Genomic DNA, 27596 nt, shown 5'->3' on the forward strand with positions numbered 1-27596 from the left:
GGCTAGGAGGTGGGCCGACCAACTGTAGGCAAGTGTGTGTTTGTGTCTCCTCAGCAAAGACAAACATACACTAACGGGAGGCGTGCTCGTTAACGGTTTTTTGGTATTTAAAGTTTTGTTTTTCTCGCCTTAAGATTGTGTCGATGTTATACCCTATATATTAAAACATTTCGCTTGTACAACGCAATATTCATTGGCCAAAAGCTGCCGACTTCGTTTCTTCTAGAGAGTGTCCGCTTCCCCTCCCCTCGATGAAGCGCTGCGATGCCCTCTGATTTTATATCCCTCCTTAGCTCGGATTTCGACCTCAATTCCCCCAAATCTCTATACTCAAAAGGTAAGATCCGTACTAAATAAAGGTTACGACTATGACACTAACCCGTTTTGTCCTGTTTAATTGGAAGCAAAATGATTGTCTTAATAGCTCACGTTAAGCTGCTAGCTAGCACTAGTTAGCTTCTTTTCTGCTGTTAGCCAACCTAGCTAGCTTAGTTAGTTAGCTGCGTTTGGTTTGTGCATTGGCGAGAACCTGGCTGGTTAGCTGTCCATGTCACAATGCGTGGAAGTCCCTGATGCGTTACGCTGCTGTTTAATTGTATCAGTGACACGCGAGATAACATCGATGTGATTAGAATTGTCATCATTTAGTGGGCTGATGGCTAGTATAATGTTAGGTACATTTTATTAGCTAGCCACAGCTACGTGTGGTCGCTTTACAGCCAACACATTGTTCAGTGGTTTAACGTCTAAGTCTTGGTTGGATTCTGCAGAGTTGTGTGTGTTAGCATGCGAGGGAAGGAGGAAATATAGTGCATGCTGGATGCTGTGTTTATCCTCTGTGTTTATTTTATCATCATCATTTTTTTCCTTTTTTGAGTGACCGTCCTTCTCTTGTTTTGGTTTATGTGTGAAACTGGGCCAGAGTTGTCCTCAATTTCTCTGGTTCCACATAAAGAAGGTAGTTACTCGCACTTCAGAGCTCAGGGCATGGTATTCTGCACGTCAGGATAAAGGGTCACTGGGGCCGCCTTGGCCATTAACTTGGTGCCAACATTTATTATCTGTCTATAATACGTTTGGGACACGTGTCATCCAACGGTTATGTTATTATTAGGAGGTTGTTGCTTCGTTCAAGGAAGTAGCGTTACACCGTTAACTCTAGTTGTGGTCAGATAAGAGCATCTGAAGTAATTTTCGGCTCAGCTTTTTTGTATTTTAATTTTCTCTTTGTTAGCAAGTGGATCAACTTCATGGGTAGATAAATTCTCTCTCTGTCATTCTGTTATTCAACACTGGCAGCTATCATGGTTTTGCTTATTCATGAGAAAGCTTTGTATGTTGATGGTAACCTGAGATGCATGATTCTATGCATTTTGCATTTGGATGGGAGAGCAGCTGCTCTTAGTTATAGTGATTATTTTAATCGCTAGTGATGAACATAGAGCGTTTATACCCAATATAGGATTTCCCCTCAGGGGTAAATGAAGGAATTCTGATTCTGATTCTGATTTACTGGCCCCACATCTGTCTGGATGATATGTATATGGAATGCCCAACAGAAAGCATTGCTCTGTGAACCTGAAATTGTTAGTTGAGTCTGCCATATGGTCACACTGTATCACATGATGAGAGTCTAAATATGACTTAGTCTGACCTCTTTAAAGTGGAAAAAGTATTAATAGTAATAATAGAATAAATATTTGTGTGCTAGGTCTTTAAGCAGAAGCGTGAGGAGACACCTCTAGGATTTGTGTAGATCTCCAGTAATTCAAACAAATGTGTTTGGTGTTATATGTCTGTCAGTGTAAATGACAGTAAGGATCTGAAGGCAAAGTATTCAAACATATATTACAAAAAAATTAAAACCACTTAATTAGTTACACAAAATGTTACTCATAAAAGATTATCTTTATTGTACAGTGAAGAGATATACAGCGTGGATTTTTTCAGCTGATACCAGGAACTGATAATTACCTGTGCCTCATGGCCATTACTGATAAGATAAGCAATAAGTCAGTTATAAATTCATTCTAGCAGATAACATAAATTTCCTTTTATCAGGCCGATAATTTTTTGCATCACCATATATTTTGCATCCATAGTATGGTACTTAAACTATACATTGAAGGAGAATGATAACCATCTGCACAAGCAGGTTGCAAACTGATGAGATTTTAGGGCTGGGAAACTCATGATTCAGTTTAGCTTTAATCCAGGGTGCCAGATTTTAATTACAAAAAAATTCCTAATGCATCTCAGTTTTTTGATTTTCTGCTATATGGCATCATTCACTGTAACAAATAAATTCGATCTGGTTTATATTATTTACATAATTTAATAACACAACAATAATACATCAGCTCATCTGCTGATGTATGCGAGAGAAAAGGAGCTTATCTTCCAATGTTTGAAATATTCAATAGGAGGAACAAAAGTGCTTTGAAACCTGCTAAAGGGTTATCTATTTGGCATCTTGAATACTTAAAAAATACTTAAACTGTGCATGAACAAAGTGTGCATGTTTTCTTATCCTACTTCCCCTTTCAAGGGTTTTCATTTAGAGGGATTTAAAAAAAATATTTTTTAAAAAATAGATTTTTTACCAGCTTATCTGTGTGGGAAACATGAGCTGTGGCATCAGTGTATCAGATATCATATATGAATCCATTGTGTGAGACACAGGACATGCATTGCAACTCCATGTAGATCTGGTCCAAATATATATATTTTATATTTGTTCTGTTCCATTGTTAATTCCTTGTGCGTCAGCTGAGTATCCACTCATGTATTCATATTGGTGCATGTATCCATTAGAATCCATTTAGTGTTGATCACCTGAGACATATGGGACGAAATGGAAGTCTCCTCCGGAAGTAACAGTCTAAAAGCAGGGTGTTTTACAAGTTAAATTAACATGTTCATGTCTGCGTTTGTTTAGTTAGGGCAACTTTTTAAGCTACTGGGGTGCTTTATTTCAGGCAAGGATGACTGACTACCACAAAGCACTTGTTTTACAAAGATCAAAATGTAAAGGAAATGTAAACTAAATGTGTGCGGTAGTAGCTGGATTATATCAATGTTTGAAACTACTGGTTTCTGATCTACATAAACAGGCGCATGGAGAATCAAATTGAACAGCTCGCGATTCCTTGCCAAAACAATTCAGTTTCAAGGTAAACAGAGATGGTGTGAATAGCCAAAAATGGCATTCTTTGTGGTTGGAGTGCAGTGAGTAGCTCCTTTGTCTGTACGCTGGCTTGAGAATATCGTTACGTGTTCAAGAGTGTAATTAAAGCAGCCATTATTGGGCACTGAGATACATTCTTGGTCTGCATATTTTTTCATTTGCAACAAAAACATCTCCCTTGTGAATTGTCTATTCATCTGTCATCCCCCATCTTAGCCCCAAGCCAGCTGCAAAGAATAAAAATGGACTGGCAGTCTTGCCATTTGGCAAAACCTTTAAGGCATGTGTAACGTGAGCAGTGCATAACTATGAGATGAGGTAATTTAATTGTTCTAGTGTAGGTTAAAGTCAGCCTGCCCTCTGGCTGGCAAGTGTGTTGCAGCTTACTTTGGGGGCATGATTCTGTAGAGCTGTACATATAAACATGTACAGATGTTGTCTGCCTTCTGTAAAAGCAAATGGAAACCAATACCAAAATCCATTCCCTGAACATTATCGGTGTCCAGTAGACTCGTATAAGTCTCTCAGAAGCCCTCCTCTTTCACGCAGACAGTTTGATTAAGATGTTTACATGGTTCGCAGCAAGGCCATTTCTCTAGTAACCACAAATTATATGATGTGGTTGTTCTCTTGTGTACAAGACTGTGTGGTAGCTCAGCGGAAGCACCTTATTCTGGCCACAAAACATGGTAAATAAATGGACTCTGATAACTTGTTTCAAATGTTTTTGTGTTGTGTTAAAGGCCCCACACATAATGTGACGGTAGAATGAAATATCAAAAGCCATCAAATACAAAAAGCAAGCACCAGTTAGTCTGTTTACTACTGTCAGTTACAGCCCTTTGACAACAGTAACCACATGCATTTGAAAGTTTTGGCTTTCCTCCTCACCATGGAATGTTTTGGCTAGGAAAATGTGTTAATACTCAGGAAAGTACATTATTAGATGTATTGTCTGATATTGGTACTAAAACCCAAGTATTGCATTGACATAAGTATCAGAAAATCATCTAATTTCCCAATACCAGCAGCCATGCCACAGTTTGTATATATACAAACACTATTTTGCATACTGTTCACTCTGGGCAAAGTCTAGCGCCCTAGTAAATTCAAAACACTGAATGAAATCCAGATCATGCATTTACATGCATGTAAATATCATGAAGGATTATGAATTTATGTCCATTGATTTGTGTTTGCACTGATCATTAGTAGTCTGTGTTAAAGATTATTAGACAAAAGAAGCTAACTAAGCTTGTCAAAGCACATGTCAATAAATGCACTGTAGGCAAACAAAGTCCTTTCTGTGATTGATTTTTAGTCAAGCAGTTAAAATCTGCTGCAGAATTTTTGTTAAAAATGAAATTTCAGTTGTACCGTTGCTGCTCTGCTCTGGGACCTGTGAGCGCTCGGGGAGAGCAGACTTGCCATCTGTCTCATTCAGAACAGTGATATGGGTTAACCCTGGACTGACTTTTTTAATTTTTTTTTTTTTTTTTTTTAATCCAGTCAGTATATGCAATCCAATCTGGCTTTGTGACCCTCCTTCCAATCTCGGTCGGAAGATTCCCAACTCAGTGAACGGGCTTTTGTGTTATCTTTACTATATAGTGTATTTCTGTTTTTTGGCAGGAATATGTATTTGTGAGTCTGTGAATGGTGATGACATTTGTTCATATGTGAATGCTCTTCAGTGCACATGAATTAGTTCGAGGCAGGTTGGACAATCATTCAGTAGACTCACATCATACACACATCTCCTGTGTGAAAGGAGTAATGGTCAAGCCTGAGGTCATGTCGGGTTTCCAGTCAATCTGCAATACATGCAAGCACAAAGACACTCTCTTCGCCCCATGGACAAAGTACAACAGACGCAGATTGATGGTTATAGAGTCATGCATACTTCACTGCTGGCTTCAACGCCATTTAAAAGTATATTATATGAACTATTGTCCGAGGTTTATAGAGGTCTTTTGTTTGGCTTTCTATTTTAAGGCACATGTAAAGACACTGTTAGGGTTTGTCTTGTTTAAAAGGATTGTTGGCTCAAAATGACATTGTTAGTGACTACAGTCTACAGCCCTCATTGCAAGACACTTTTCTACCCTGCATCAAGACACTGTTCACATCAAAATGGTTTCTATATTTGGAAAATGATGGTGACAAATTTAATTTTTGGTAGCTGGAGCACCACAAACCTAATTCCACTCAGCTCAGCTGTAATGGCATTTGCTGCAGGCTATATCTACAATCCCTCTGTATAGATAAACAAATTTTACTGTAATTTGGAGGGAACTATCCCTTGAGGACAGATTCACTCTGGATAAGCAATACAACATTAAGCTAGTCTGAGTATTTTAAGTTTTGTCTGTCTGTCTATACACCGGAGCACTGAGGTGTGTTGTCACTCCTTCAGCAGCATCATTGACGTCACAGAGGTGCAAGATCATGTGTCTTGTCAGTTTCACCATTCTGCTGGTGCTAAGTCACAGCTGAGAATCAGATGACTACTACACATGCTGGGTGCTACCGATGCACAGCTGAAATTTCAATGTCAGGATGTTGATGGATCACTGTTTCTTAGCAACCAGACTACCTAATCATGCCACCAAATGTGGCATACTCCCATGTAGCTGCAGTGGTTGGTTATAGACTTCTAGGAATCACCTCAACATCAAATATCAAGGAATGTCTCAGTGGGTCTTATTACACTAAGCCAAATGCGGGCTAATTTAGTTTAGCATAAGACAGTCTGTGCTGTGTTAGTGTTGACTGCAGTTTTTTTTTGTATATGTGGAAAACATTTGATCATGAGACCCAGCTTTGCTTTCAGTCCCATTACAGGATTCCATTTTTGTCACATCCACCCCCAGGATTACATAGCGCCAAGTGGAATGAACTGTTGGCACCATTACATTTTGTGATGACATCATGTGACTATATTTCAGTTAAGTCTGAATGTTTTTTGTTCCAGTGTCTAACTGCATCTTAAGGTAATTCTATGTTGGATTCAGGTTTGGGCCAAGAATGTAGTGGCTGTTTGTTATGGAACCCTTGAGATGTGTGTTTGTCGTCTTTTAAGAAATTGTGAGTAATTTTTATGATAAAGGTTTGTAATTTCAGTTGGTTCAAGTTCTGAACAGACTTAAAGCAGGACTGCAGAACTCAAAGCTGTCAAAAATTTCCATGTGTGAGAAGTGGACATTCTTTTCTAGTCACTTGGTTTTTTAATAAACATCAGATCTTATTAGTGTATTTCAAAATCTAATTTATGTTTTCTTGTTCATCTTTTATGACAGAGTCGGTATATGACCTCCTCCCTAAAGAACTCCAACTGCAGCCGTCGTCCACCCAGACAGACCCACCCACCATGAGCCAGAAGAGTGGGGGAGAGGCGGGACCTCCCCCCTCTGCAGCCTTGGCCTCAGGTGAGCTACATGCTCATTCCATGAAAACCATGATCTGGGATCAGTTTCCCCTTGCCAAATTATTCCCCAAGACAGTAGGGGTAAAGAAACTAATATGGCCTTGTGTCAGTGTCTGGGGGCAACTTCACCCTTTCATCAGTTTCTGAGACAATATTTGACTGTTTGAAATGATATGGGCTGGTATTTATTTTTAAACTACTCTACTTTAATACTGCTGACATGACAAGGCAGTCACATTAGAGTCCAGGGTGTCCACTAGTTCTACAGGGCTATGGTGGTACCAGCTGGGGGTGGGAGCAAAGTGTTAAAGCTGATAATTAGAGCTGGACTCGAGCTGTTTTTAAATATATTTTGGGGTCATTGATTTTTCCACTGTTATCCTCAGATAAAGAAACCAGTTAGTGAAAATCTGTTCTGTGTAGGAGGTTAGGCTTGTCTGTGTTGAGCCTTTTAGGTATTAAGTTTGCGTGACGAACTTCTCTTATAATTTTAGCAGTGGTATGGGAAAAACCATTGCTTGTCTTGACTGTGTTTTGGTGCACTGTTATTCACTGACACAGCAACTGCATTAAGTGTCTGCAGCTTTCCACATAACAATTACACTTTTTAAAGCTAAATGCCTGAAAAGAAATGTAATTAAAGTTTGCTGAATATTGTTTTAGACTGACATTTAAGCCCAGTTAATATCTAAGAAACTTGGATTGTGTTTCCACTGCACGGTATGGCTTGGCTCAACTCGACTTGCTTTTATTGGTTTTCCAGAGTCAAAAGCGGCAGATAGTACCTGTTACTTTTTTAGTATCGGACTTTTGTATCTCTGTCGAGGTTCCAAGTGAACAGGGCCGTTGATTAACAGTGGAGTGAAAGCATTGCAGACCATTTGCACAACATGGAGCAACCAGAGTCGTCGTGTTACTCTTATAAAAAGATACTTGATTTGTCTTGTGATACCATGACCAAAAAAAAATGTCCTGAGTGTACAAAATAAGGTTTAAAACATAATTGTATAAATAAACAACATACAGTGCTAGTATAGAAAAAGTCACAGACCGCATACTAATGCATTAATCTTAAAGTATATTCAGCCTTGGGTGGAAAATCTAATGTAAAAATGCAGATATCACTTTGTTTAAAACATGTGATACCAGAAAAGGAGCAATGACTTTAATAGCTTTAATAATTACTTACATCTCTTATCTCTTTGATAACCTCCATTGTTTCTGTGTTTGTCTTACGGTGAAGTTCATATCAGAGCAGTTTCACACAGTTATGACTGTCAGAATCCTGCCTACATTGAGGAGATACTATCTGCAGTGGAAAACCAAATTTAGAATTACTTTATACCAAAAGTAAGTCGAGTTGAGCCAAGCAGTGCCATGCAGTGTAAAAACGGCTTCAGTGGCTTCTATCTAATGAAAGTCACACAGTCCTCTTTTCTTGGAAAGCAAAGTAACCGCTCCAAGTTATGTTAAGTTTGCATTAACAGCATGCTAACATAGCTTGTCCTTTCTCATTTCACTTACTTTTTTTTCAGCACCTCTTTTCCCAGTGATGCTTGTGCTTAACATTTTTTTTTCTCACCTGGGTTGTTAAGTTGTTAAAAATACATTTAGTGCAAAACCCCATATAGCATCACACATGCTGGTGATCCAAAACTTTGTTCTTTGGCTCAAGCAGTCATCTCAGACATCCATTATGCTATGACATATTGTCTCCCAGTGTCTATGACTGTATTAACACTTTGTCTCTAACGGTGTTGGTATAGTTATGTTTTGCCATAACATAATATAAATAAATGCCATAATATTCACACACTCGTGCAATAGCTCATGCAATAGTATTTGAGTTTTGCAGCTAAATGAAATGATGAAATGATCCACTCCTATATGTTTCAAAGCAGCTGACATTTTCAGAAATTATAAAGGTTCTGTCTCTTTATGAAACAGTGAAGTTGCCCCTAACAATTTTTGGGACTGTTTTTGAAATATCATTTAGCAAACCAAACAAATGGTCTGATCTTGGATCATGGTTCAGGGAGGTCAACCTCAGCTATAACTGTGAAGGATTCTAGAGTTTCATCCAGACAGCAAACTAACTGGTCAGCGGTCATGTGGGAGAGAGCGCTCTTGTTAACGCTACCTGTCTGAACCAGCTGGCCCTAAGCAGTGCTGATCAAAAGCATGACTACTGTAATGTTTTTAAGAACGTCATTAACCAAATACACATGCTTCAACATGTCTAGATAGATAGATAGATGACTTTATTAATCCCTGGAGGGAAATTGGGTATATCATATATATGTATATATATGATCAACTTCAAAAGTTACTCCTTCGGTGTATTAACTCATCCAATTTACTGATTGACAGAAGTTGAATCTTGAATGATCAGCTCTCTTGTTGCTCATTGGCTGTCTCGTTTTTATTGCAGGAAGTTCCCTCTGAGGCAGGGAGTGTCTGCATATAAAATGGTCTGCAGTTCACTGCTCCATAGGTCAGAGGCTTGTTTATTCTGTCTCCATGGCTACGCTCAGTCCCAACCAAATCTTCCAATTGGCATGCGCAAACTACTGTTTACTACTGAATGCACATTGCACAAACTGTACTGTAACCCTGGCAAATTTAATTTGGCGCCACATTTCCAGCTTGCAAATTTGGCTGTACAAGAAAGTTTGACCAGATTTTGTTATGTTTTTTTCTGGCAATGTGTATGTAACAATTTGTAGCTTGCTTTTGTTTTTGTAAACAAAGCATGTCAGTTTTGTCACCTTGATTTTAATTGAGAAAGGTTTTGTAGGAATCAAAACATTGTGGGACCTAAAGTACCCTTCTCAACTTTAACTTCAGAATATTTGATCAATGCTTGACAGCTCTCGCATGCACAGTGAGAGTATATATAACCCTCAACAGTCTGTTGAAATTAGAGTTGGGAAGAGGGGAAATCAATACAAATCATGCACAAATTCAGCTGCTTGAATGGGACTGCTAGCCTGCTCTGTGCTGAACAGCCGTACTAACTTTTTTTATCTGTATATACTACTACAGATGCCACCTCCTCCACCTCCAGCCCCTCTGCCTCCTCCTCCCTGGCCATGGGAGTCCCATCCACTGGCTCCTCTACCTCATCCTCAGACCATCTCAAGGTTCCACAGCATGTCCACTCCACAGGAGGGGATGGAGCTGGAACTTCAGAGATGCAGAGTATGGAGGGTGCTGTATCTGTCCCAGGCAGAAGCAACAGTGGAGCAAACACTGCCACAGGAGACATAGGGTCAGGAGTGTTGTCAGGGCTAGTCCAGCAGCCTCAGAACACCCCATCAAAACGGAGGCCTGTATTGAGCATATCCCCGCCACCTGAGGATCTGTTTGATGACAGCCAGATGTCTTGCCAAGAGGAACCTACTGTATCTGGTCCACCAGGAGCAGACTCAGAGCATAGCAGCAGTATGTGGGCTGATGACTCCATCTCCAACTTTAGCTTGATCAGCTCCATCTCCTACAACGACAACACAGAGGTGCCACGCAAGTCTCGAAAACGCACCCCTCGCCAGCGACCTGGGCCCAAGCCTGCTCCTCCAGAGGACAGCATGGACGTGTTTGATGCTGACAGCGCCAAGGCCCCTCACTTTGTCCTATCCCAGCTGGGCACAGACAAAACCAATCCCATAGCCAGGTGGGGTGACCCTTGTCCGATTCTCACTCTGTCAGCGTTTTAACTTGAGTTCTGTCCCTCCGTAGGACTACAGTTAAGGTCATTTAACTTAGTTTTGTCGGGGTTGACTGAATTTCTGAAAGTCATTATAAAGTCATCATGTGGTTTGTGATTTTATTTATTTATTTATTTATTGGTTGGTTGGTTGTCCCACAGCTCTCTTGAGACAGGAACTACAGTGAAGGGGGGCTCCCTGTGTGCTCAGTACCCACAGAGGAGTGATGGGAAGGAGCTAAAGATCCTGGTGCAGCCAGAGACCCAGCACAGAGCTCGCTATTTGACAGAGGGCAGCAGAGGTTCTGTCAAAGATCGCACACAACAGGGATTCCCCACTGTCAAGGTTTGACAAAGATGGTTAACTACTTCTTCACTACTTCCCACTTCTTCACTTCAGGAAAAATGTAACACCTGTGTTTTGAACTTTGAAACAACTTTATTGTTTAATAGTGTTGCATTTTTTTTGCACTTTTTTTTTTATTACCCAGTTGGAGGGTGTGAGTGAACCAGTTGTGCTGCAAGTGTTTGTCGCGAATGATGCAGGCAGAGTGAAGCCACACGGTTTCTACCAGGCATGCAGAGTCACGGGACGTAATACCACTGCCTGCAAGGAGGTGGACATAGAGGGCACCACTGTCATAGAGATCCCTCTGGAGCCCAGCAATGATATGACACTTGCGTAAGGGGCTGTGGTGGATAATTTGAGATCAGTTAATACACAGAGTATTTAGTGTGCCTGTCATGTATTCACCGTCTTGGGTTGTTTCTATAGGGTGGATTGTGTAGGAATTCTGAAGCTGCGTAATGCAGATGTGGAGGCACGTATTGGTGTGGCAGGGTCCAAAAAGAAGAGCACACGTGCCAGGCTGGCATTCAGAGTCAGCATCCCCCAACCTGATGGATCAGTCCTTACTCTACAGGTCCCCTCTTCACCCATCCTCTGCAGTGAGTAGTTCAGGCACAACATCAAAGAGTCATCATCAGTCTAAAGTTAAATACTTAAATATTAAGGAAAGGTTTGTCTCCCATCATTTGTGTTGTGTTGTGTGTGTGTTTGGCTTTTTGTCAGACATCACATTTAGGATGATGTTTTGGTCTCATCAGACCACGGGACTTAAACTTTCTTTCTTAAACTTTTTTTTTCTTTTTTTTTTTTTCTTACTGTTTCATTAGTCTTCCAGGAGCCATCTGGCAAACACTAACCTAGATATCATGTGAGTTTTGTTTGTTTAAACTCTGTTGTCATCCCACAGCCCAACCAGCAGGAGTGCCCGAGATCCTGAAAAAGAGTCTCCACAGCTGCTCAGTGAGGGGAGGAGAGGAAGTTTTTATCATTGGAAAAAACTTCCTCAAAGGAACCAAAGTTATTTTTCAGGAGAACATTGCAGGTGCTGTAGCCAGCTTGAGTTTGTCCATGTTGTCCTTAGATGTATCTCAGTGTAATCAGTGTGGAAAATGGGTTTCTGCATGTAAACATCTGCTGGGTATAAAAAAAAAAATGTTGCTTTATTTGTAGATGATAATTCGTGGCAAGCTGAGGCGAAGATTGATATGGACCTTTTCCACCAGGTAAATGCGGCTGAATGATTTGTATTCTCTCCTGGTTCTCCTTGAATAAGGAAAAACTGCCTGATTTTGTTGACTATACTCTTTATGAGATTTTACTAAAAAATGTGATTGCCCTTTTCGATCTCTATTTTCCAGAACCATTTGATTGTGACAGTTCCTCCATTCCACAACCAGTCTATCACTTCTCCAGTTTCTGTGGGAATCTTTGTGATGACCAATGCTGGTAGATCGCATGATGCCCAGACCTTCACCTACACTCCAGACTCAGGTACAGTCACTTCATGCAGGTCATCAGCGTCAGCCAACATATTCTTTGGAATTGGAGACCTCTTGTATAGGGGTGTAACATAACATAGTTGATTGGTGACCTGTATGGAACACCCCCAGTTCATGCACATGATCCTCAGATTAATTGCAAAATTTAACCATCATAACCAAACAAATAGATTTTTACAGATGCTGTTACCTTTTAAAGTAATGATAACCTAAATCTTGCTGCAGAGATGCAGTGAAAAGATAGACAGGTGCTTGCTGTGTTAGACTTTAGAGATTATATTTAAAAGCCCTCACTTCCACCTCCATTGAGTGAAGCAAGCACAGTGAGTGAGTGAGTTTTTTCATACCTTGCACACCTACGCCTTAAGTAAAAGATGCAGACAGTGCTTTATGATTAAGGCTCAAATTATGTTATTTTTAAAATACGGTGGCCATATTCTATGGGACAAAATGCCACCTGTGTTAATTGTGTAAATCAACATTACATTTTTCCAATTACAGCAGATGCATTTAAATGAAATGTGTAAGTATTGCCAAAATGGCAAAACTATCAGTGACCTATCACAGAAAATTAAATTATAATGCAACATCAGTGATAATACACTGTGAAGCTTAAGGTGTCAACTTGAAATAAGTGCATAGTCTTCAACGGACACAAAATCATCCTGTGTCTTTAATCTCGCCCTCAGCTGATGACTCAAACATACGGACAGTAAAAACAGAGGGACCCTCCCTGGTCAAGACGTGTATATTTGATGGCCAACTCAAATCTTTATCTTCTGAGGGAACTGACTGCTCTGGTCAGTCTTCCAAACGACAAGAGGACACGCCAATGGAAGTGTCTAGCAATCCACCACCCACAGATGTCTTTAAGGTAAGATACAATTCATTCTCCAGAAAGAGGAGTCAACATATTTACATGAAACTGCATATGGTAACATTTTTGTTTCCTCTCTGTTTTTAGCCCTCCCCTGACCCTCTTGTCTCAGTGCAGCAGACCCTGGAGCTCAGCTCTAGTCCTCATTCAGGTGGAGAGTCTTTTCAGAGCCCAATGCCCCTACAACCTGAAGACGTGGAGCTTCCCCAGGCACCACCTGTCTTCCCTAGCCTAGAGTCTCTCAGCACTATACAAAAGCAAGACATTACTCCCACAACCCCCTTCCCAGTGTCAGGAGATACTACAATCCCCCCTGTGACACCCGAAGTCCCTCAGCAATTCCTCAGAGACCCTCAGGACAGCTTGCCTCCTGAGAGTTCCAGTAATAGTGGAGGGGTTGTAGTCGTGGCCATGCCCCAAATAGCAACTCCCTCTCAACCCCAGCCACAACAGTCACAGGTTCCCCTGTTCCCACAGGAAGGTGTGGCCCAGCTGGAGAGGGCAGTAAGGGAGCTACAAGCTGGAGGTAACACCACGCTCCAGCAGGTGTTGGAGGCAGCTGTAGCTCAGCAGCAGCTGAACTCTGTGCTGTATAGTCCCACACCCTCTGCAGACTCCCTTCAACAGCATGTCCAGGAGAACATGAATAGCCTTAGACTGGGAACCACAGATAACTCACTGACAACACAGCAACAGCTACAGCTACAACAGCAACAGCAGATACAACAGCAACAACAACAACAACAACAGCATCAACAACAACAACAACAACAACAAATGCAGCAACAGTTTCAACAGCATCAACAACTGCAGCAGCACTTACAGCAGCAACAGCAGCAAGTTCTTGGCACCATGCAGATACAACAACAACTTATACTACAACCACAGGACCAACAGCAACAGCAGCAGCAAATCATGGAGAATATTCAACAGCAACAACAACAGATACAACAAAATCAGCGACAGCAAGTCCTTAATAATATTCAGCTTCAGGATCAGCAACAGCAAAATCAAATACTTACCAATTTACAACAACATCAGCTACAACAGCAGCAGCAACAACAAAATCAAGCATTGGGCAACTTACAGCAGCAGCAACAATTGCAAGAGCAACAGGTCTTGGAGAACTTACAGCATCTTCAGGCTGAGTTGCTTCAGCCCCAGATCCACTCCTCCTCCCAAGTACAGCAGCCAGTGTCCCTTCTTCAGCAGGCTGGAGATCTGCTCACCATCCAGACCAGCTTCCCAGCACAGCCTCCATCCCACACATCCCCCCCACAGCAGCTCTTCCAGTCACCCAGGCCCCTCGCTGAGACCCAGAGCTCCCAACAGCAGGTCCAGGCTGCCCTGCTCCAGAATACACTGACTGTACTGGCTAGTGGCAGTCTCAACTCAGAGCAGCAGTCAACAGGGTCAACTCTATACCTGTCCCCAACCCCTCAGCCTCAACAACAGCAACAGCTGGCATTCCTTTCCTCTATGGAGACATCCAACCAGCCCCAGTCTGTTGCAATGTTTCAGAACCAACCTCAAGCCCAGCTTTCCCAAATGCAGCAACAGAGCACCCCAATGGAGCAGCAGCAGTCTCCACAGCAGAACCAGCAACAGCCACCACAGCTTCCAATGGGCCAGCAGGGCTCCTTGTTCCAAAATATCCCAAACCACTCGCAGGCTAATCCTGTCCCCCAGAACCAGCTTTCCCAACCCCAGCAGACAGGTCTTCTTCTCTGCACCACAGATTTAAACCCACAGGCTATTCCTCCAACTATTCTCTTCAGCACCCAGACCCAAGGCCCTTCTTCTATGGGAAGCATTAGCGTTGGAATCCCCCAGCCAGACCCAGCAGAGCCCATGTCCTTTCAAGACCAGAGCTCCTCAAGCTCCTCAGCGTCCACTGAGAACCAACAGCAAAGTCTGTTTCAGGAACAGCAGCCAATGCAAGTGGGCCCAAGTTCCAGCAGCATCCCAAACAGTCAACCTGTGGAGCTTTTTTTGCCACAGACATCTCTGTCCAGCCTGCAGAACACTATTGGTCCACAAGAGCTGAACAACCAGGCTCCAGCCCCTGGCACAACCATCTTTGTGGTACAGGGTGGTGTAGGTGTGGTAGCCAACCCTGGCCAGCAACCACCAGAGCAGCTTTTCCAGACAACTGTGGGTAGGAATGTGGCTGCACAAGGACAGGCAAACCTGTTTGTGTTTGGCATCCAGAATGGTAAGATGATCTTGAATTTGTGTTGAATTCTTGAGTTGTATGTTTCCTTATGCTTCCTGCATTGCTCCAGTGCCACTGCCAATGCCTTCATCTACTGTTTGATTATAGTAATCATTTCCACTGTTTGTTCCTCCCAGACTCGCCCCAGCTGCTCAATTCGCCCGGACCCACCCTGCCAGCTCAGAGCCAGCCCCAGAACTCAAGTCACATGCAGCCTCTGTTGGACCAGCCCATGGCCCAAGCTGCCCCCTCGATGCCTTCCAGCATGCACAGCAGCTTACAGAGCACCCTTCAGGCACAAATGCAGTCCAGCTTAGAGAACGCCATGCAGACTAGTCTACAGAATCCAATGCAGACAAGCACATCAGCAGCTCTGCAGTCCACTTTACAGGCAACCATAGAAACGAGTCTGCCAGCTCCAATGCAGACCAGTCTACAGAGCAGCTTACAGAATCAACTACAGGCATCAATATCTGCATCATCTAACATGGATAAAATTGAGGACCTACTGGGAAGCCTACAGAAGCAGTGATAAATGTTTGGACCATGTGGGCACTAAGGAGAGTGAGTGATATGTAGCTGAAAGTTATACATCCTTAAACCAACAAACACAATGGCGATGTGTGGTGTTTTATGCCAATTCCAAAAATCTAAGAAAATTTTAAACATTGAAGAATTAAATGCCCGTTACCTAAAAACCCAAATTATGAGCTTATGTAACACCTCGTTTTGACGAAATATTTATAATTAGTTATAGCCATCATACACCCATTGTCCTTGAATTGATGAATTCGCCTTTGTTATTACCCCTCTTGCAGGATCAGAGAGGCCTGTAATAACAGCTTTATCCATCAGTCTTGGAAGTGCAGTCTTTTGTTTGCGTTTTAAAAATGTGAGCCTAAAGATGATGATAAAAACCTACCAGGTTTGGCGCAAAACTGGAAAGGGATAAAGAATGTCAGTGACAGGGAAACAGGGGAATAGTAATGTAATGGAGATGAAGTCTATAAGAGCAGCTGGAGTAGATGAAACAGCCAGCCATGGACTGAATAATAGATTGCACATGTGTCAGAAATAGGCTGAATCTCATTTTGTGAGTGTGTAAACTCCAAGCTGTCACTTCATCAGCCAAAACTACTTCTGCTGAGGATAATGAAGATTTTTTTGCAATTAATTGTTTGCATATGTCAGCTATTTGACAAAATTCTACTCTAAGAGTAAAGACTATTAAATTAAGTACATATGTATGTTTTCCCTCGATCATGTTTGCCACCATGGCTGGAGTGTGCACCTGAGCAGACTGTCAGGAGGAGAGTTAAATATTGATATCAGCTCCACTAAAATGAAATTAACTCACTGACCCAAATGGGTATCAGTACATACTGTATTCCCATCACGAGCAGAAAGAGGAGAGACTATTTAAACGCTCACAAATGAGATTCAACCTGGAAAAAATGTGACTGGGCCTTTCATTTTGGCCACTTCCCAGTGTTTTCATACTTTCAGGCCTCATCACTGGGTTTGCAGAAGCTTTCTTGGTGAAATTTTAAAAAGCATTCAACTATGTATTGTGTTTATCGTTTTTGTTTTGAAGAAGTTGGTTACCTTTACCAATTTCATGTGGATAGAAAGAAACTTTCCACTAGTGAAAATGGAGTGCTGTGGTTTTATAAACATTTTATCTCAAGCACTTTATAACCTCTAGCTAATCCTTAATATCCGTCCACAGTTCTCTACTGATCCAGCTGAATTTGTACTCTGAAAACATCCAGTTAAAAAACAAGAAAAAAAACCCGAAAAAAGCAGTTGTCTTTGTAAAGGTAAATACATGTTAACAAAGCATTTTTATCATGTCATGTCTGAACATTTTTGAGGTCTAGGACAACTTTGTATAGAATGTCTGCTCACTGTTGAATTCTTCTTTGTATTCAGTCTCAGTGGTCCAGTCAAGTCTGTCAAAAAAAAAAAAAAAAACAGCCATTCCCACCAAAAGCATTGTCATTTTTCATTGTTGCAGTGGTAAGTAGACCTTTGTCTGACACTGACAAAACACCTAAAATACTGATTCAATTGGTTTTTGGATTGAAATGAAGGATTTTCATTGTATTGCTACTTGTACTATTTACTGTTCAGTCTGTCACTTAAGACTGTTTTACCTTGTGTTGAATATTTAAGTTTTATGTCTCAGTGTTGGTACCGTGTGCAGGCTGGCACCATTTGAAGTTGGCATCCAGTACCCGTCCCTTGTGTTGTGAACAGGGGCTCACTGGTAAATGAAATCTCTGTTACATAGAGACCGCCATTTTGATTCTATCTATGGTGCTATGTACAGGAGTGATGGGCACTTCTGATATGATGTTAATACATAACAGTTTATACTTATATCAATAGCACTGACATTATTTGTTAGTTCTGAAGCAGAGTTGAGTCTAGAGAGCTGGCTGTTGTTGTGGGGTCAGACTGGAGTGCACCCAGGCATACCAAAGCTCCTGTTGTGAATTGTCGTTATCTTGTCTCATACTTGTCCTCGTAATGTTTACTTATTTGTACTTATTTGTTTCAATTTTGCAGCTCTTACATGGAAGTAATTCAGCATGTTGTTCAAGTCCAACATTATACCAGATGTCTAAAGGGTACTTTGTTTCACGGATCAATTAGTCTTTCATCATCGTTTCCACCAATTTGATACTTTACATTTTTCATTACATTATTCTGTGTTTTTGATGCAAATTAACACTGCTGTACTTTCCATATCTACAACAGTAGCCAATTTGGCACTATCAGAAAGCCAACTTTTAAGAATAATTCAGATGTTAGAATAGCATGGCTCACTTATGCATTTGTTTACATTTTCATAGTCATACTATTTTGTCCTGCAGCTGTTAGTGATCCATTTTAAAGTAACTTATCTTTTTTAGAATTTTGTATCCATATATCAAAATGTAGAGTATTTTTGTAAAACTAAACTGTTTTGGTTTATGCTCATAGCACAGAATATATCATTGCTGGTATGTTTCCCTGACATGAAGTCCAGGTTCATTGTAAAGTTAATGACTAAAATTAGAAATGTAATTAAGCTGACATCAAGCAAATAGGTTAGATCATAATTCTACAATTTCAACACTGACTTTCCCAACCTGCATAAAATAATACATGGGCTAGGTTTCTTGTGTGCATTTTTTTTTTAATGTCATGCATCTCAAATGGCACTTTGACTCATCCATTAACTGTAGTTTAGAGCGCAGTAGTGATGTTTCCAAGCATTCCATTCCTCTTGGGTAGGGGAGTCTAAGAGCACATGATTTTTGCAGAAGAAGTTCGAGAAACAGAAATGCCTCGTAAAGCCATAGCAACACAGAAAGTCAACCTGTGACTTCAGTTTCATGAATGTACGTTTTACCTCATGGTGGACAGAGCTTGCTCTACATCTGACATCGGACCAATTACAGTTTTAGAGAACATATATTTTGAGGCAGAAGGGAAGGGTGGGGTGGCACCAAATGTCATGTGTTTCACTGTACATTTGTCAGATTGTTTTGTCTTGGATTGTGGTGTAATTTCATGTTTTTCGCGTCCAGTCATTTTAATGTTGAGCAATCCAGGATGCTCAGTCTGACTCTTCGAATAGCCACTTCCACCTGAAAAATAACACATGAACCATGAATTTAATGGTGGTGAAGATAGCACACAAATCTTTACACAATATCAGTTTTGTCCTTCAGTCATGTAATGAATATCCATGTATATTTAAATGTGAAATATACTGCAGGGGTATCTTGAATTTCAATTGTGATGCTTTCAACAGAACTTTGTGTGCCTTGATAACTGTTACTCTGCTGTGTTTACTGGTGTCCCTTTTGTGTCACTGCTATTTGGCTCCATGTCCTTTATATTCTCAAGGGCGGTTTAACATCAGGACACTTTTCAGTGATTAAATTTTTATTTCTAAACACATGCATAACCATAGCCCATACCATTATATATTTTTTTAACATTTTCTCTACAAAAATCCATTGCAAAATATCAGTGAGTCCTCTCAGCATAACATTGTGCAGCTTCACCAGTGAATTGTCAGCATTGTTATTTTTTGTTGAACATGTTTTTTTGTTTTTTCATGCCTCATGAGATTTGTACATGTGAGGTAAAAGGGAAGAGACAACAGAGATTGTTTTGCGGAGAGCTTTCTTGTGTTGATGTGCTTGTCAACATTACTATTGTTGCTGTGAAATGCTTGATCAAAAGGAGCAACCATGATAAATTAACTGTTAATTGCCAATAGTGTGAGCTGTATCTTGTGTGTACTCAGTTTGCTCACGTTTCCTAGTTCGCTTTCTATTTCACATTCTCCAACAGTTCTGTTGTATCCGTTCTGTGTAGCTTGAGCTTTAGTATCTAGCCTTAAGACCCTGCAGTTGGGATAAAGGTCAACCCCAGTGTGTTATCATACATCTGAACTATTATTAACATGTACTTTGCCTTGGTCTGGATATTTGTATACTCTTCTGTTTATATCTGTAATCCTGCTGCTACATTAAATGAATTAATAAAAACTAAAGCATCTTGATTTGCTTCTTTTGTCCCCCCAGATATGCATTATAGATGCATTTGTTGTAAAAAGCTCTAAAAGGTTTTTATATGTATCTCTTCAGCTACTGCACTTAGAACTCTTACCTTCACAATTAATGTGTTAAACAAATACATTTGTCTTATATAACAAGTCTGGCTTCAGATCCTTTGCATTGGCACAAATTCATTAAGAACATCTGGAAAACAGCAGGTCATAATTTACTAATTTTTTTAAGTAGAAACTGTTGGAAGAAGGATAATGGATCATCAGTGTTGAAACCAGCATCAAATTCCGGTCTTTTCCTGAGAGCAAGGGCAGCAACCACTATGGCCAACATGGCAGTCAGTCCCCATATGTGATGCTGGTTTCCTGAATCACGGTCCACAAAGTGAAAAGAGTGCATCGGCCCCACCATCCCAGCAACACCATGTGCAGCACAGTGGTCCTTTTCACTGGTGAAGAAATCCAGAGGGACTGGGAAGACAGCACTGACCTCAGCTGGGTTTGGACAGGGACAAAATGACTCCTCTACAAAGCCAACCACCGGGGTCACCAGCAGACCACTCTGTTAATAGATGATGGTTGGGGGTGAGGGTGACGTGTGAGAAAGAGATAAAACCAAAGCAGCTGATGCCCTGCAAGGGATGAATCATTTTTACTGTCCTACCTTACTGATGATGGGAAACAGTCTACAGACCACCTCAACCTCATCAGGTGGTAGACCAATTTCCTCATCTGCCTCCCTCAGAGCTGTAGCCACATCATCTCTGTCAGTGGGGTCTCTCTTCCCACCAGGGAAACACACCTCACCACCACTGGTCCTCAGCTACAGACGCACACAAGTTAGTCAGTCAGTCAGATAACAGGTGTTATTCGCATTCCCAGCTGACATCCATACGGGTTACCTCTTTTGAGCGCAGGGTCATTAAGGTATACAGCTCTCCATTCCTCACAAACAATGGGATCAACACTGATGCTTTAGGCAGCACAGGCAGACCGGAGAACTTGTCTCCAATGTCAAACTGCTTTAAAATGGCTATGGTCTCCTCTTTGCTATGCATGGTAGCTGCTAGCTGTTTTAAAGCAGAAACAGAAAGGTGGAGTACGATACAATACGATTCACTACAATTCAATATAATCGTCTACATAAGTATAAAAGAGCTGGACCTGTCAGAGCTCGAGCTCTTCTATGTAGTTCATGTCAGAAGGCGAAACGATAAGCTAACCTTACCACAAAGCTAACGCTAATGTCAGTTTGAACACTAGCAGTGGCTGTGGTAACAATTATCACTCTCGCTGTTGCGGTCGAGGTAAGATGAGTCAAATGATTGTATTTCCTACATTGTCAATATGGTAGCTAAAAGAGTTACCGCTCCGCTTCATGAAGACAAGCCTCCAAAACAAACATGTCGTCACTGTATGCGACGCGCTTCCGCGTTCGCCACAATTACGTCATTATGTGTCCTGAAAATGTCAAGGCACTGTAGTCGCAACAGATATAGCCATGTTACTCAGGAGTTTGACAGAAATTATACATTTGAGTGACATGTCATAGATGGGCAGGCAAAGGTTATAATGTAAATGGACAACCAATGGAAAAGGTATTTTTCTAGAATATGGACAAGTTGTGTTGCTCTATAAAAAAGTGCATCAGGAAAACTACAGCATGCAAGGTTTCAATGGGATTTGTATTGCTGTAAACGGGTTCTCGGTGAAACATCAGATACGAAATAAAACATACAGTACATTCCAAGTCAGTCATTTTATGGCATAACGAGAATATGTGTTATATCATAGGTAGGAACAAAAACGTGTAGAAAAGACTACTTAAAACTGACTGCCAGCTCACTGAATATGAAGCAGTAACATTAGCCTGAGATGTGTGATTTGAACCACATCAGCTAGAACAAATTAAAGACATATTTCTCCCTTCAACGTTAAACCCACAGGTTTACAGGTAAAGTTATACACTTAAGTGAATAAATAAATAAATTAAAATTTGACAACCAAAATATTCATGATATACATAATTGATCCCATGTATTCAATAGGGGAAATTAATTTTTCTTCTTGAAGGTATTTACAACCCACAAGTCACATTTTGTGGATTCAAATGTAGAAAAATAACTAAGATTCAAAACACAGCAAAGGTAACAAGGGTCATCACAGTGGTCCTAGTCTTCATTGATTCAGCCATCGCCTCTGCAGCACTTCGTCTGATCACACTTTGTACTTGTCCTTTGCTTGATCATTCAGTATACAGATGTGCTGTGGGGAAAAAACAAAACAAAACAAAACAAAAAAAACAGGATAGTAAATTCGAGTTAAACACATTTCTATTGTCCAGGAATTTAATTTTCTGTTTAAATTTGACATTTTTTAGAGCTAGTATATGCTCTGTGACTGTTTTTAACAATCTGCCCAGGCCCCAGTGCGATCAAGTAGAGAAAAACATAATTTGACACTCTTGCTCTTCTACTTAAGCACTTTTAATTATGTTTTAGTTCTTATTGCTTTAGTCTAATTCTATTGTACTGAAACTTGTTATTCTGTAAGTCACTTTGGATAAAAACGTCTGCTAAATGAAGAGTAATGACACCATTAGGAAGAAACTATTTATCAGAAATAAAATAGATAAAATACAATATATAATAAAATGTAGATTAAAAAATAACACAAACATTCCCCTCAAATCTAATTTGGCACATATTTGTAAGCTATGCCCACATTACCAGTTATCCATTAACAATTTCCTGTCAAAAGTAAATGCTACAAAATATGAGCCGTGTCCCATTTCTCACAAAAGTAGATTCTGGTGATTTTCTTCACAACTCCCAACTATGGATCACAACTACAAAATATAAAAAATGGTGGTTGAAGAAACATAAAAGTCAAAGATATGGAATAAAAACACTGCAAACATATATTGCATAATTCCCTGTATGCACTAAACAGCAAAACACAACGATATTCTGTGGCATCCCTTGAGAATCAGTATAGTGTATATACTGCACACATTACTGCACAATACAGCATGCAACTAGAATGCAGCCACTGGTTCATCAGATGTTTGTTCTCATAATTTTCATGTGAAGTGATCAACTTACACTGAGATCTCTGAAGTACTCATTGTAGTCCAGAGCGTAACCCACCAGAAAGGCATCGGGCACCTCAAAACCAATGTCTGAAATGCATACAGAGACACCACCAATTTGAATCTTATAAAGAAACAAGCAACCATATTTAAACACAAATGAAGTAAAGCTCTTAAGCTGGCCTGTTATCAGAGGCTCTGTGGTGATCGAATATTTACTGCTCTTTTACGGTCTATGTGAGGTTGTTCTTAAGCTGTAAGTGCTGTATAGTGGAAAGTCAAAACGCTTACAGTAACAGCTGTCCTTGAGGGACAATCTTAAAGAGATTATCCAACTCAAACCTAAAAGCATTACATAATCAGAGACCGTGTGAGCCGGGGGTTATCAGGCATGTGTTAGTGTGTAAATGGCAGGCTCAAATACATTTGGAGTAGATATTCCTGAAATTAATGTTAATCCTGAATGGAAAACACAGCTTTATTAAATAACCAGAAACACAAACGCATGTCAGAGATTGGCATAAAATGAGCACCACTACACACAACTATACCACAATACATGTGCTAGTGTAAAAGTGAGTAAAGAGGTGCTCACAGTCTGGTCTGTACCCTGAACTCCTCGGGGTCCTCTTCACCAGAAGGCTAGAATGACAAGCAAAAGCAAGCAAAAAAGAGATTAACTTGCCAAAAAGAAAGATCTCTTGTGACCACAACATTTTCAGTACAGGTGACTGACGGCATTGATTGTCTTGGTACACCTGCACAACACCTTGGCTAGACAAATGACTGTTCAGCCTATGTGGAGCTTATTTTGAAAGCAGAGATGCAATGTTAGAAGCTTAGTACAGGCTAAGTGGTGCCAATAACTAGAGGTTCACTGTCAGGGTGAGCAAGATCTGAAATTATTGTGAATAATTCAAATGTATTGTTTCTGGGGGTGGCGCGAGGGGCAGTGGTTTGCACACATGCAATCCAAAGACATGCTGGGTGGGCCGATTTGTGACACTAAATTGCCTGTAGGTGTCAATATGAGCGTGAATGGTCTCGTGCCCAGTGACAACTGAGACTGGCTCCAGCCCTCCATGATCCTCTGAAGGATAACCAGTCATATCTAATGGATGAACCAATACCGTTTCTGGGGTATTAGTATAATAAATAAATAAATAATAAAAACTTAGATTTCACTTTCTATATAAAATGTTCTGAATAATCTCAGACCTTGCCGTCTACTGTATTTCTGTATTTTATTACTATAAGTTCCAGCTTTGAAGCTTTGACTGCTTCAAATGCAGTTTTTCAATGCTTTCAACACCGCAGTATAATGCATAATAATTATGTGCAGTTCTGTTGGGGTGGCAGCAGAAATGGCAGCGATAGATATCACAGGAACAGGAACTATACAAGGCGTGACATAACAAAGTGAGAAATGTTTTCTCTTTATGTGTGTGTGTGTGTGAGAGAGAGAGACTTAAGGAATGAGGACATTTTGGAAAGTGAAGGCATCTAAGCGGTCAGCACAACTCCAAAGGGCTGTTTGAATGACAGTACCTTTTATTTGGTTTAGGTTAGAAGCTACAGAATACATTGTCAGTGAGGGTCCTCATGAGTACAAAAGTGTGTGTGTGTGTGTCGGAACTGTATTTAAATAGATTAAGAATTAGTCAGTTGATTAAGAATTAATTAGCTTAGCAAGAGACATGTGGGCAGTAAATTATTACATGGCCAAAATCAGAGTACGGTAATAGAAATGACCTAACCCATGTACAGAAGATCACAAAAACTACTATTGTAGGCCTCAGAAGAATCCCACATTTCACCCTGCTTTTAAAAATACTTCAGAGAAATGGCCTCTCCCTCCACAGTGCAGTTAACAGTACGGCAGATTAACTCTTAAGCTGCTCCCTCCCTCCCTACATCACATTAGAGCTCCAATACAGTCCTAAAGGAGGTCGTCCATTAGCTAAGAGCACTGTTATATGCACTCTCTCTCTCTCTCTCTCATGACATACCAGTCAGTCACTATGGAGGTTTGTAATTCAGTTTCCTGGACTGATCTGTGTCTGATGGTGCCTACCTTACAACTTTAACCATCTTGGGATTACATTCACTCAGTAGAGAAAGTAGCGTCTGCATCGTTCTTCCAGTCTCCACAATATCCTTTTTATAATGCAGGAAACAGGAAGCGGTCACATCATGGCAGAGAGATAAACGAAGAGAAGCATCTCTTAAAAATATATACAACATGTGTACAACAGACTTTGATGTTTTATACCCAGTTAGATTTACTTTAAAAAATGTGGTCTCATATTTGGTTTTAAAAAAAGAACTGAATGCATGAATACTGGCGCAACATTAAAATACGAATCATACAAGGGTTGCAGATTATGACAATATACACTTTTAAGAATTTTTTTAAGCCATAAGTAAGTTTGTTCAAAAGGTATTTGTCCCTTTGAGGTATTTACTGTATTTGATTATGGTCAGTATTGAAAATCAGGTGACAGGACCAATGGATGGAAATATTGGATCAGATTGAAATGAGGATTTCCACATTTTTGTTACAAAGCACCTCGACAATATCATGATATATACTAACATCACAATATACGTTAACATTTACTGATTTTATACATATCACCCAAACATGAGACAGAACAGGAAATGAATAAGGAAATGTCTTACCTCAACAATCAAAACATTCTGCAGATTAAAAGATAAAAAAAAAATGAAGAACAGAAGAAAGAACAGTTGATGAAGTATACAACTATACCAGACTGTGCAGTTGAAGTATTTCTGCTTGGTCAACACCAGCATACTAACCTTGCCTGAGAGATTGGACAGCTCATCCCCTCCTATGACTTTGACACTGTTTGTTGATTTGTCATTCTAGGAAAACAAGGGGAGACGACACCCTTCTTACTGCATTTTCATTTTTGATTACCACTGTATAATTTGCTTTGTTAGAATCACAAGTAAAATCCGCCACTCAACATTACATTATTAAACTTTGTTACACTGCAGTCAGACTCTCCATGGTGGCCCATTACTGAGTGAATAAGATTGCTCTCATTTGTATTTTGCCAACCCCATATCACATACCTCACATCAGCACAAGTATTTCCCGCAAATGAAATGAGGAAAGGCAGCTTACACAGTAGCTCTTCACCCTAATGAAATCCACTGTCAGCGGCACTGATTTATCGCTGTTCTGGTTCAGAGCTTTAATGTAGTCCAAGAGGTCTGCAAAGAACTTGTATCCTCCTTTTAGCACGCATAGCGCTACAATGTGGTGTCCTCCCATGTCCCGGATTATGTCACGGGCTAGGCGCTCCGTCCTGGACCAGTGAGTGACATAAAAAGGAAGGAGAGAAAGGAAACAATGCATCATAAATGACACTGCAATGTATGTGAATGCAGTGGGGGCAGGGAGGTGAACCTTAACATGATATTGCACGTAAATGTTGTTTACAATCCATCTCACAACATTACACTGGACTACAGTGATTTGTTAAACAAATACAGTATGGTGCATCACTGTAACGTGAGTACAAGCCAGTGTAAGTGCGTGTGTGTGTGTGTGTGTGTGTGTGTGTGTGTGAGAGAGAGAGAGAGAGAGAGAGAGAGAGAGAGAGAGAGAGAGAGAGAGAGAGCAATGGAAAGAGCCAGAAGAGAGTGTGTCAGATGACTTGACACAAATATAATAGTGTTTGGTGCTGGTGTTGGCCGTCGATTGGTTTACCTGTCCATGATGAGTCCATGGGGGATGATCACCCTCTCCAAATCATTCTCATAATGTCTGGGGACGCAGAACAGGTCCAGTTCGTGGCCCTTTTCGTCATCAGCGATCTGGAACAAAAGGGAACCATCTCTTCAACTCGGCCCAAAACGGTTGGCATTGACAGATAACATGCGCCAAACACGCATTAATCACGCTGTAGCCATTTTCACCACTCGCCCCTGGCAACACTGAGCCTCTCAACCACCTGTTTATCGCACACACATGTGCCTGATATTCGGATGATGAACAGAAATCACACACTCAAATGCCGATTGGAAAGCTCGTGCCACCTGCGGTCTATCAAGACAGGCCTCACGGGGCACAACCACACCCTGACAAGTGAAGAAGTTGTTTAAAAAAACAAACAAACCGAACAAGCCCGCAGCAGATACCGCAGTTTACAGCCTTACCTGCAAATACGAAGCCATGTTACCAGGGTTGGTACGTCCTGTTCAGTCGCAGAGAAATGTCTGAGGAGTCATGCTCAGGTGCTAGCAGAGAGAGGAGGGTTTGTTGACTGGAGGTGGCACGAGCTGCTCTCCTCTTCGCCGACTGGTGCTGACGGAGAGCGCGCGCGAGTAGCACATGCGATGCTGCTCTGCCGGGGTTTAATCCCTTTACGTCAGAATCCAGTTTACTTTCCCAGTAATCTGATTTGTCTGACACAACCTGAGTTAAAAATGCGCTATAGCGGTTACCACTACTAGCCTAACACTGTGGGTTTTTGTTGACCGTGGCAGTACTGTACTGCGAGCGTTTGGGGGTAAGCTGCAGATGACGCAGTTTTAAAAATATAACGGTACCGCCTCTCACTCCGCACTACTGCGCCCAGTGTGTGTGTGGTTGAATCTCCTCTGTGCTGTGATGAGTCCGTCACTGCACTTTTGTTATTGTAGA

At 40.9% G+C, this 27596-nt stretch overlaps 3 protein-coding genes and 1 long non-coding RNA gene across 8 annotated transcripts; 2 read left to right on the forward strand and 2 right to left on the reverse strand.

Annotated features, from left to right (window-relative positions):
• Positions 1 to 17261, forward strand: nfat5a (nuclear factor of activated T cells 5a). Of its 2 annotated transcripts, none has more exons than XM_046394884.1 (12): positions 1 to 337; positions 6487 to 6615; positions 9660 to 10287; positions 10483 to 10666; positions 10812 to 11002; positions 11096 to 11268; positions 11577 to 11711; positions 11840 to 11892; positions 12028 to 12160; positions 12858 to 13042; positions 13133 to 15260; positions 15398 to 17261. In XM_046394884.1, the coding sequence occupies exons 1-12, from the start codon at positions 265 to 267 to the stop codon at positions 15790 to 15792; spliced, it is 4407 nt and encodes a 1468-aa protein (XP_046250840.1). In that variant the 5' UTR covers positions 1 to 264; the 3' UTR covers positions 15793 to 17261. The 2 variants fall into 2 exon arrangements, with proteins under 2 accessions (XP_046250840.1, XP_046250841.1); XM_046394885.1 differs by lacking the exon at positions 1 to 337 and adding an exon at positions 9046 to 9108 and having other exon boundaries at positions 6485 to 6615.
• A 1162-nt stretch (positions 17262 to 18423) lies between these two features.
• nudt7 (nudix (nucleoside diphosphate linked moiety X)-type motif 7) lies at positions 18424 to 21373 on the reverse strand. Of its 4 annotated transcripts, XM_046394893.1 has the most exons (5): positions 21169 to 21373; positions 20733 to 20900; positions 20495 to 20653; positions 20111 to 20392; positions 18424 to 18898 (listed from the first exon to the last, which is right to left on the reverse strand). In XM_046394893.1, the coding sequence occupies exons 1-5, from the start codon at positions 21208 to 21210 to the stop codon at positions 18839 to 18841; spliced, it is 711 nt and encodes a 236-aa protein (XP_046250849.1). In that variant the 5' UTR covers positions 21211 to 21373; the 3' UTR covers positions 18424 to 18838. The 4 variants fall into 4 exon arrangements, with proteins under 4 accessions (XP_046250849.1, XP_046250848.1, XP_046250851.1 ...); XM_046394892.1 differs by lacking the exon at positions 18424 to 18898 and having other exon boundaries at positions 19182 to 20392; XM_046394895.1 differs by lacking the exons at positions 18424 to 18898; positions 21169 to 21373 and adding an exon at positions 20995 to 21132 and having other exon boundaries at positions 19182 to 20392.
• On the forward strand, positions 20765 to 21825 carry LOC124062258. The gene is made up of 2 exons (XR_006843887.1): positions 20765 to 20924; positions 21002 to 21825. It is a non-coding gene; the product is annotated as an uncharacterized LOC124062258 (long non-coding RNA).
• On the reverse strand, positions 21497 to 27560 carry hprt1l (hypoxanthine phosphoribosyltransferase 1, like). The gene is made up of 9 exons (XM_046394896.1): positions 27110 to 27560; positions 26661 to 26767; positions 26073 to 26256; positions 25742 to 25807; positions 25604 to 25621; positions 24996 to 25078; positions 23517 to 23563; positions 22935 to 23011; positions 21497 to 22095 (listed from the first exon to the last, which is right to left on the reverse strand). Exons 1-9 carry the CDS (start codon positions 27125 to 27127, stop codon positions 22048 to 22050), a joined length of 648 nt encoding a protein of 215 aa, XP_046250852.1. The 5' UTR covers positions 27128 to 27560; the 3' UTR covers positions 21497 to 22047.
• Positions 27561 to 27596: the final 36 nt, after the last annotated feature.

The sequence above is a fragment of the Scatophagus argus genome, chromosome 7, assembly GCF_020382885.2.
Source record: "Scatophagus argus isolate fScaArg1 chromosome 7, fScaArg1.pri, whole genome shotgun sequence".
Classification (NCBI taxonomy): domain Eukaryota; kingdom Metazoa; phylum Chordata; class Actinopteri; family Scatophagidae; genus Scatophagus; species Scatophagus argus.

Coding starts and splice junctions, on each gene's coding strand:
- nfat5a (XM_046394884.1), top strand. CDS start 265: ATGCCCTCTGATTTTATATCCCTCCTTAGCTCGGATTTCGACCTCAAT. Junction 6,616..9,659: donor CTCTGCAGCCTTGGCCTCAG/GTGAGCTACATG, acceptor ATACTACTACAG/ATGCCACCTCCTCCACCTCC. Junction 10,288..10,482: donor AAAACCAATCCCATAGCCAG/GTGGGGTGACCC, acceptor GTTGTCCCACAG/CTCTCTTGAGACAGGAACTA.
- nudt7 (XM_046394892.1), bottom strand. CDS start 21,210: ATGAAGCGGAGCGGTAACTCTTTTAGCTACCATATTGACAAT. Junction 20,654..20,732: donor TGACCCTGCGCTCAAAAGAG/GTAACCCGTATG, acceptor GTGCGTCTGTAG/CTGAGGACCAGTGGTGGTGA. Junction 20,393..20,494: donor TGTTTCCCATCATCAGTAAG/GTAGGACAGTAA, acceptor ATCTATTAACAG/AGTGGTCTGCTGGTGACCCC.
- hprt1l (XM_046394896.1), bottom strand. Junction 25,808..26,072: donor TTAGGGTGAAGAGCTACTGT/GTAAGCTGCCTT, acceptor TTGTTTTCCTAG/AATGACAAATCAACAAACAG. Junction 23,012..23,516: donor TTCAGGGTACAGACCAGACT/GTGAGCACCTCT, acceptor TATGCATTTCAG/ACATTGGTTTTGAGGTGCCC.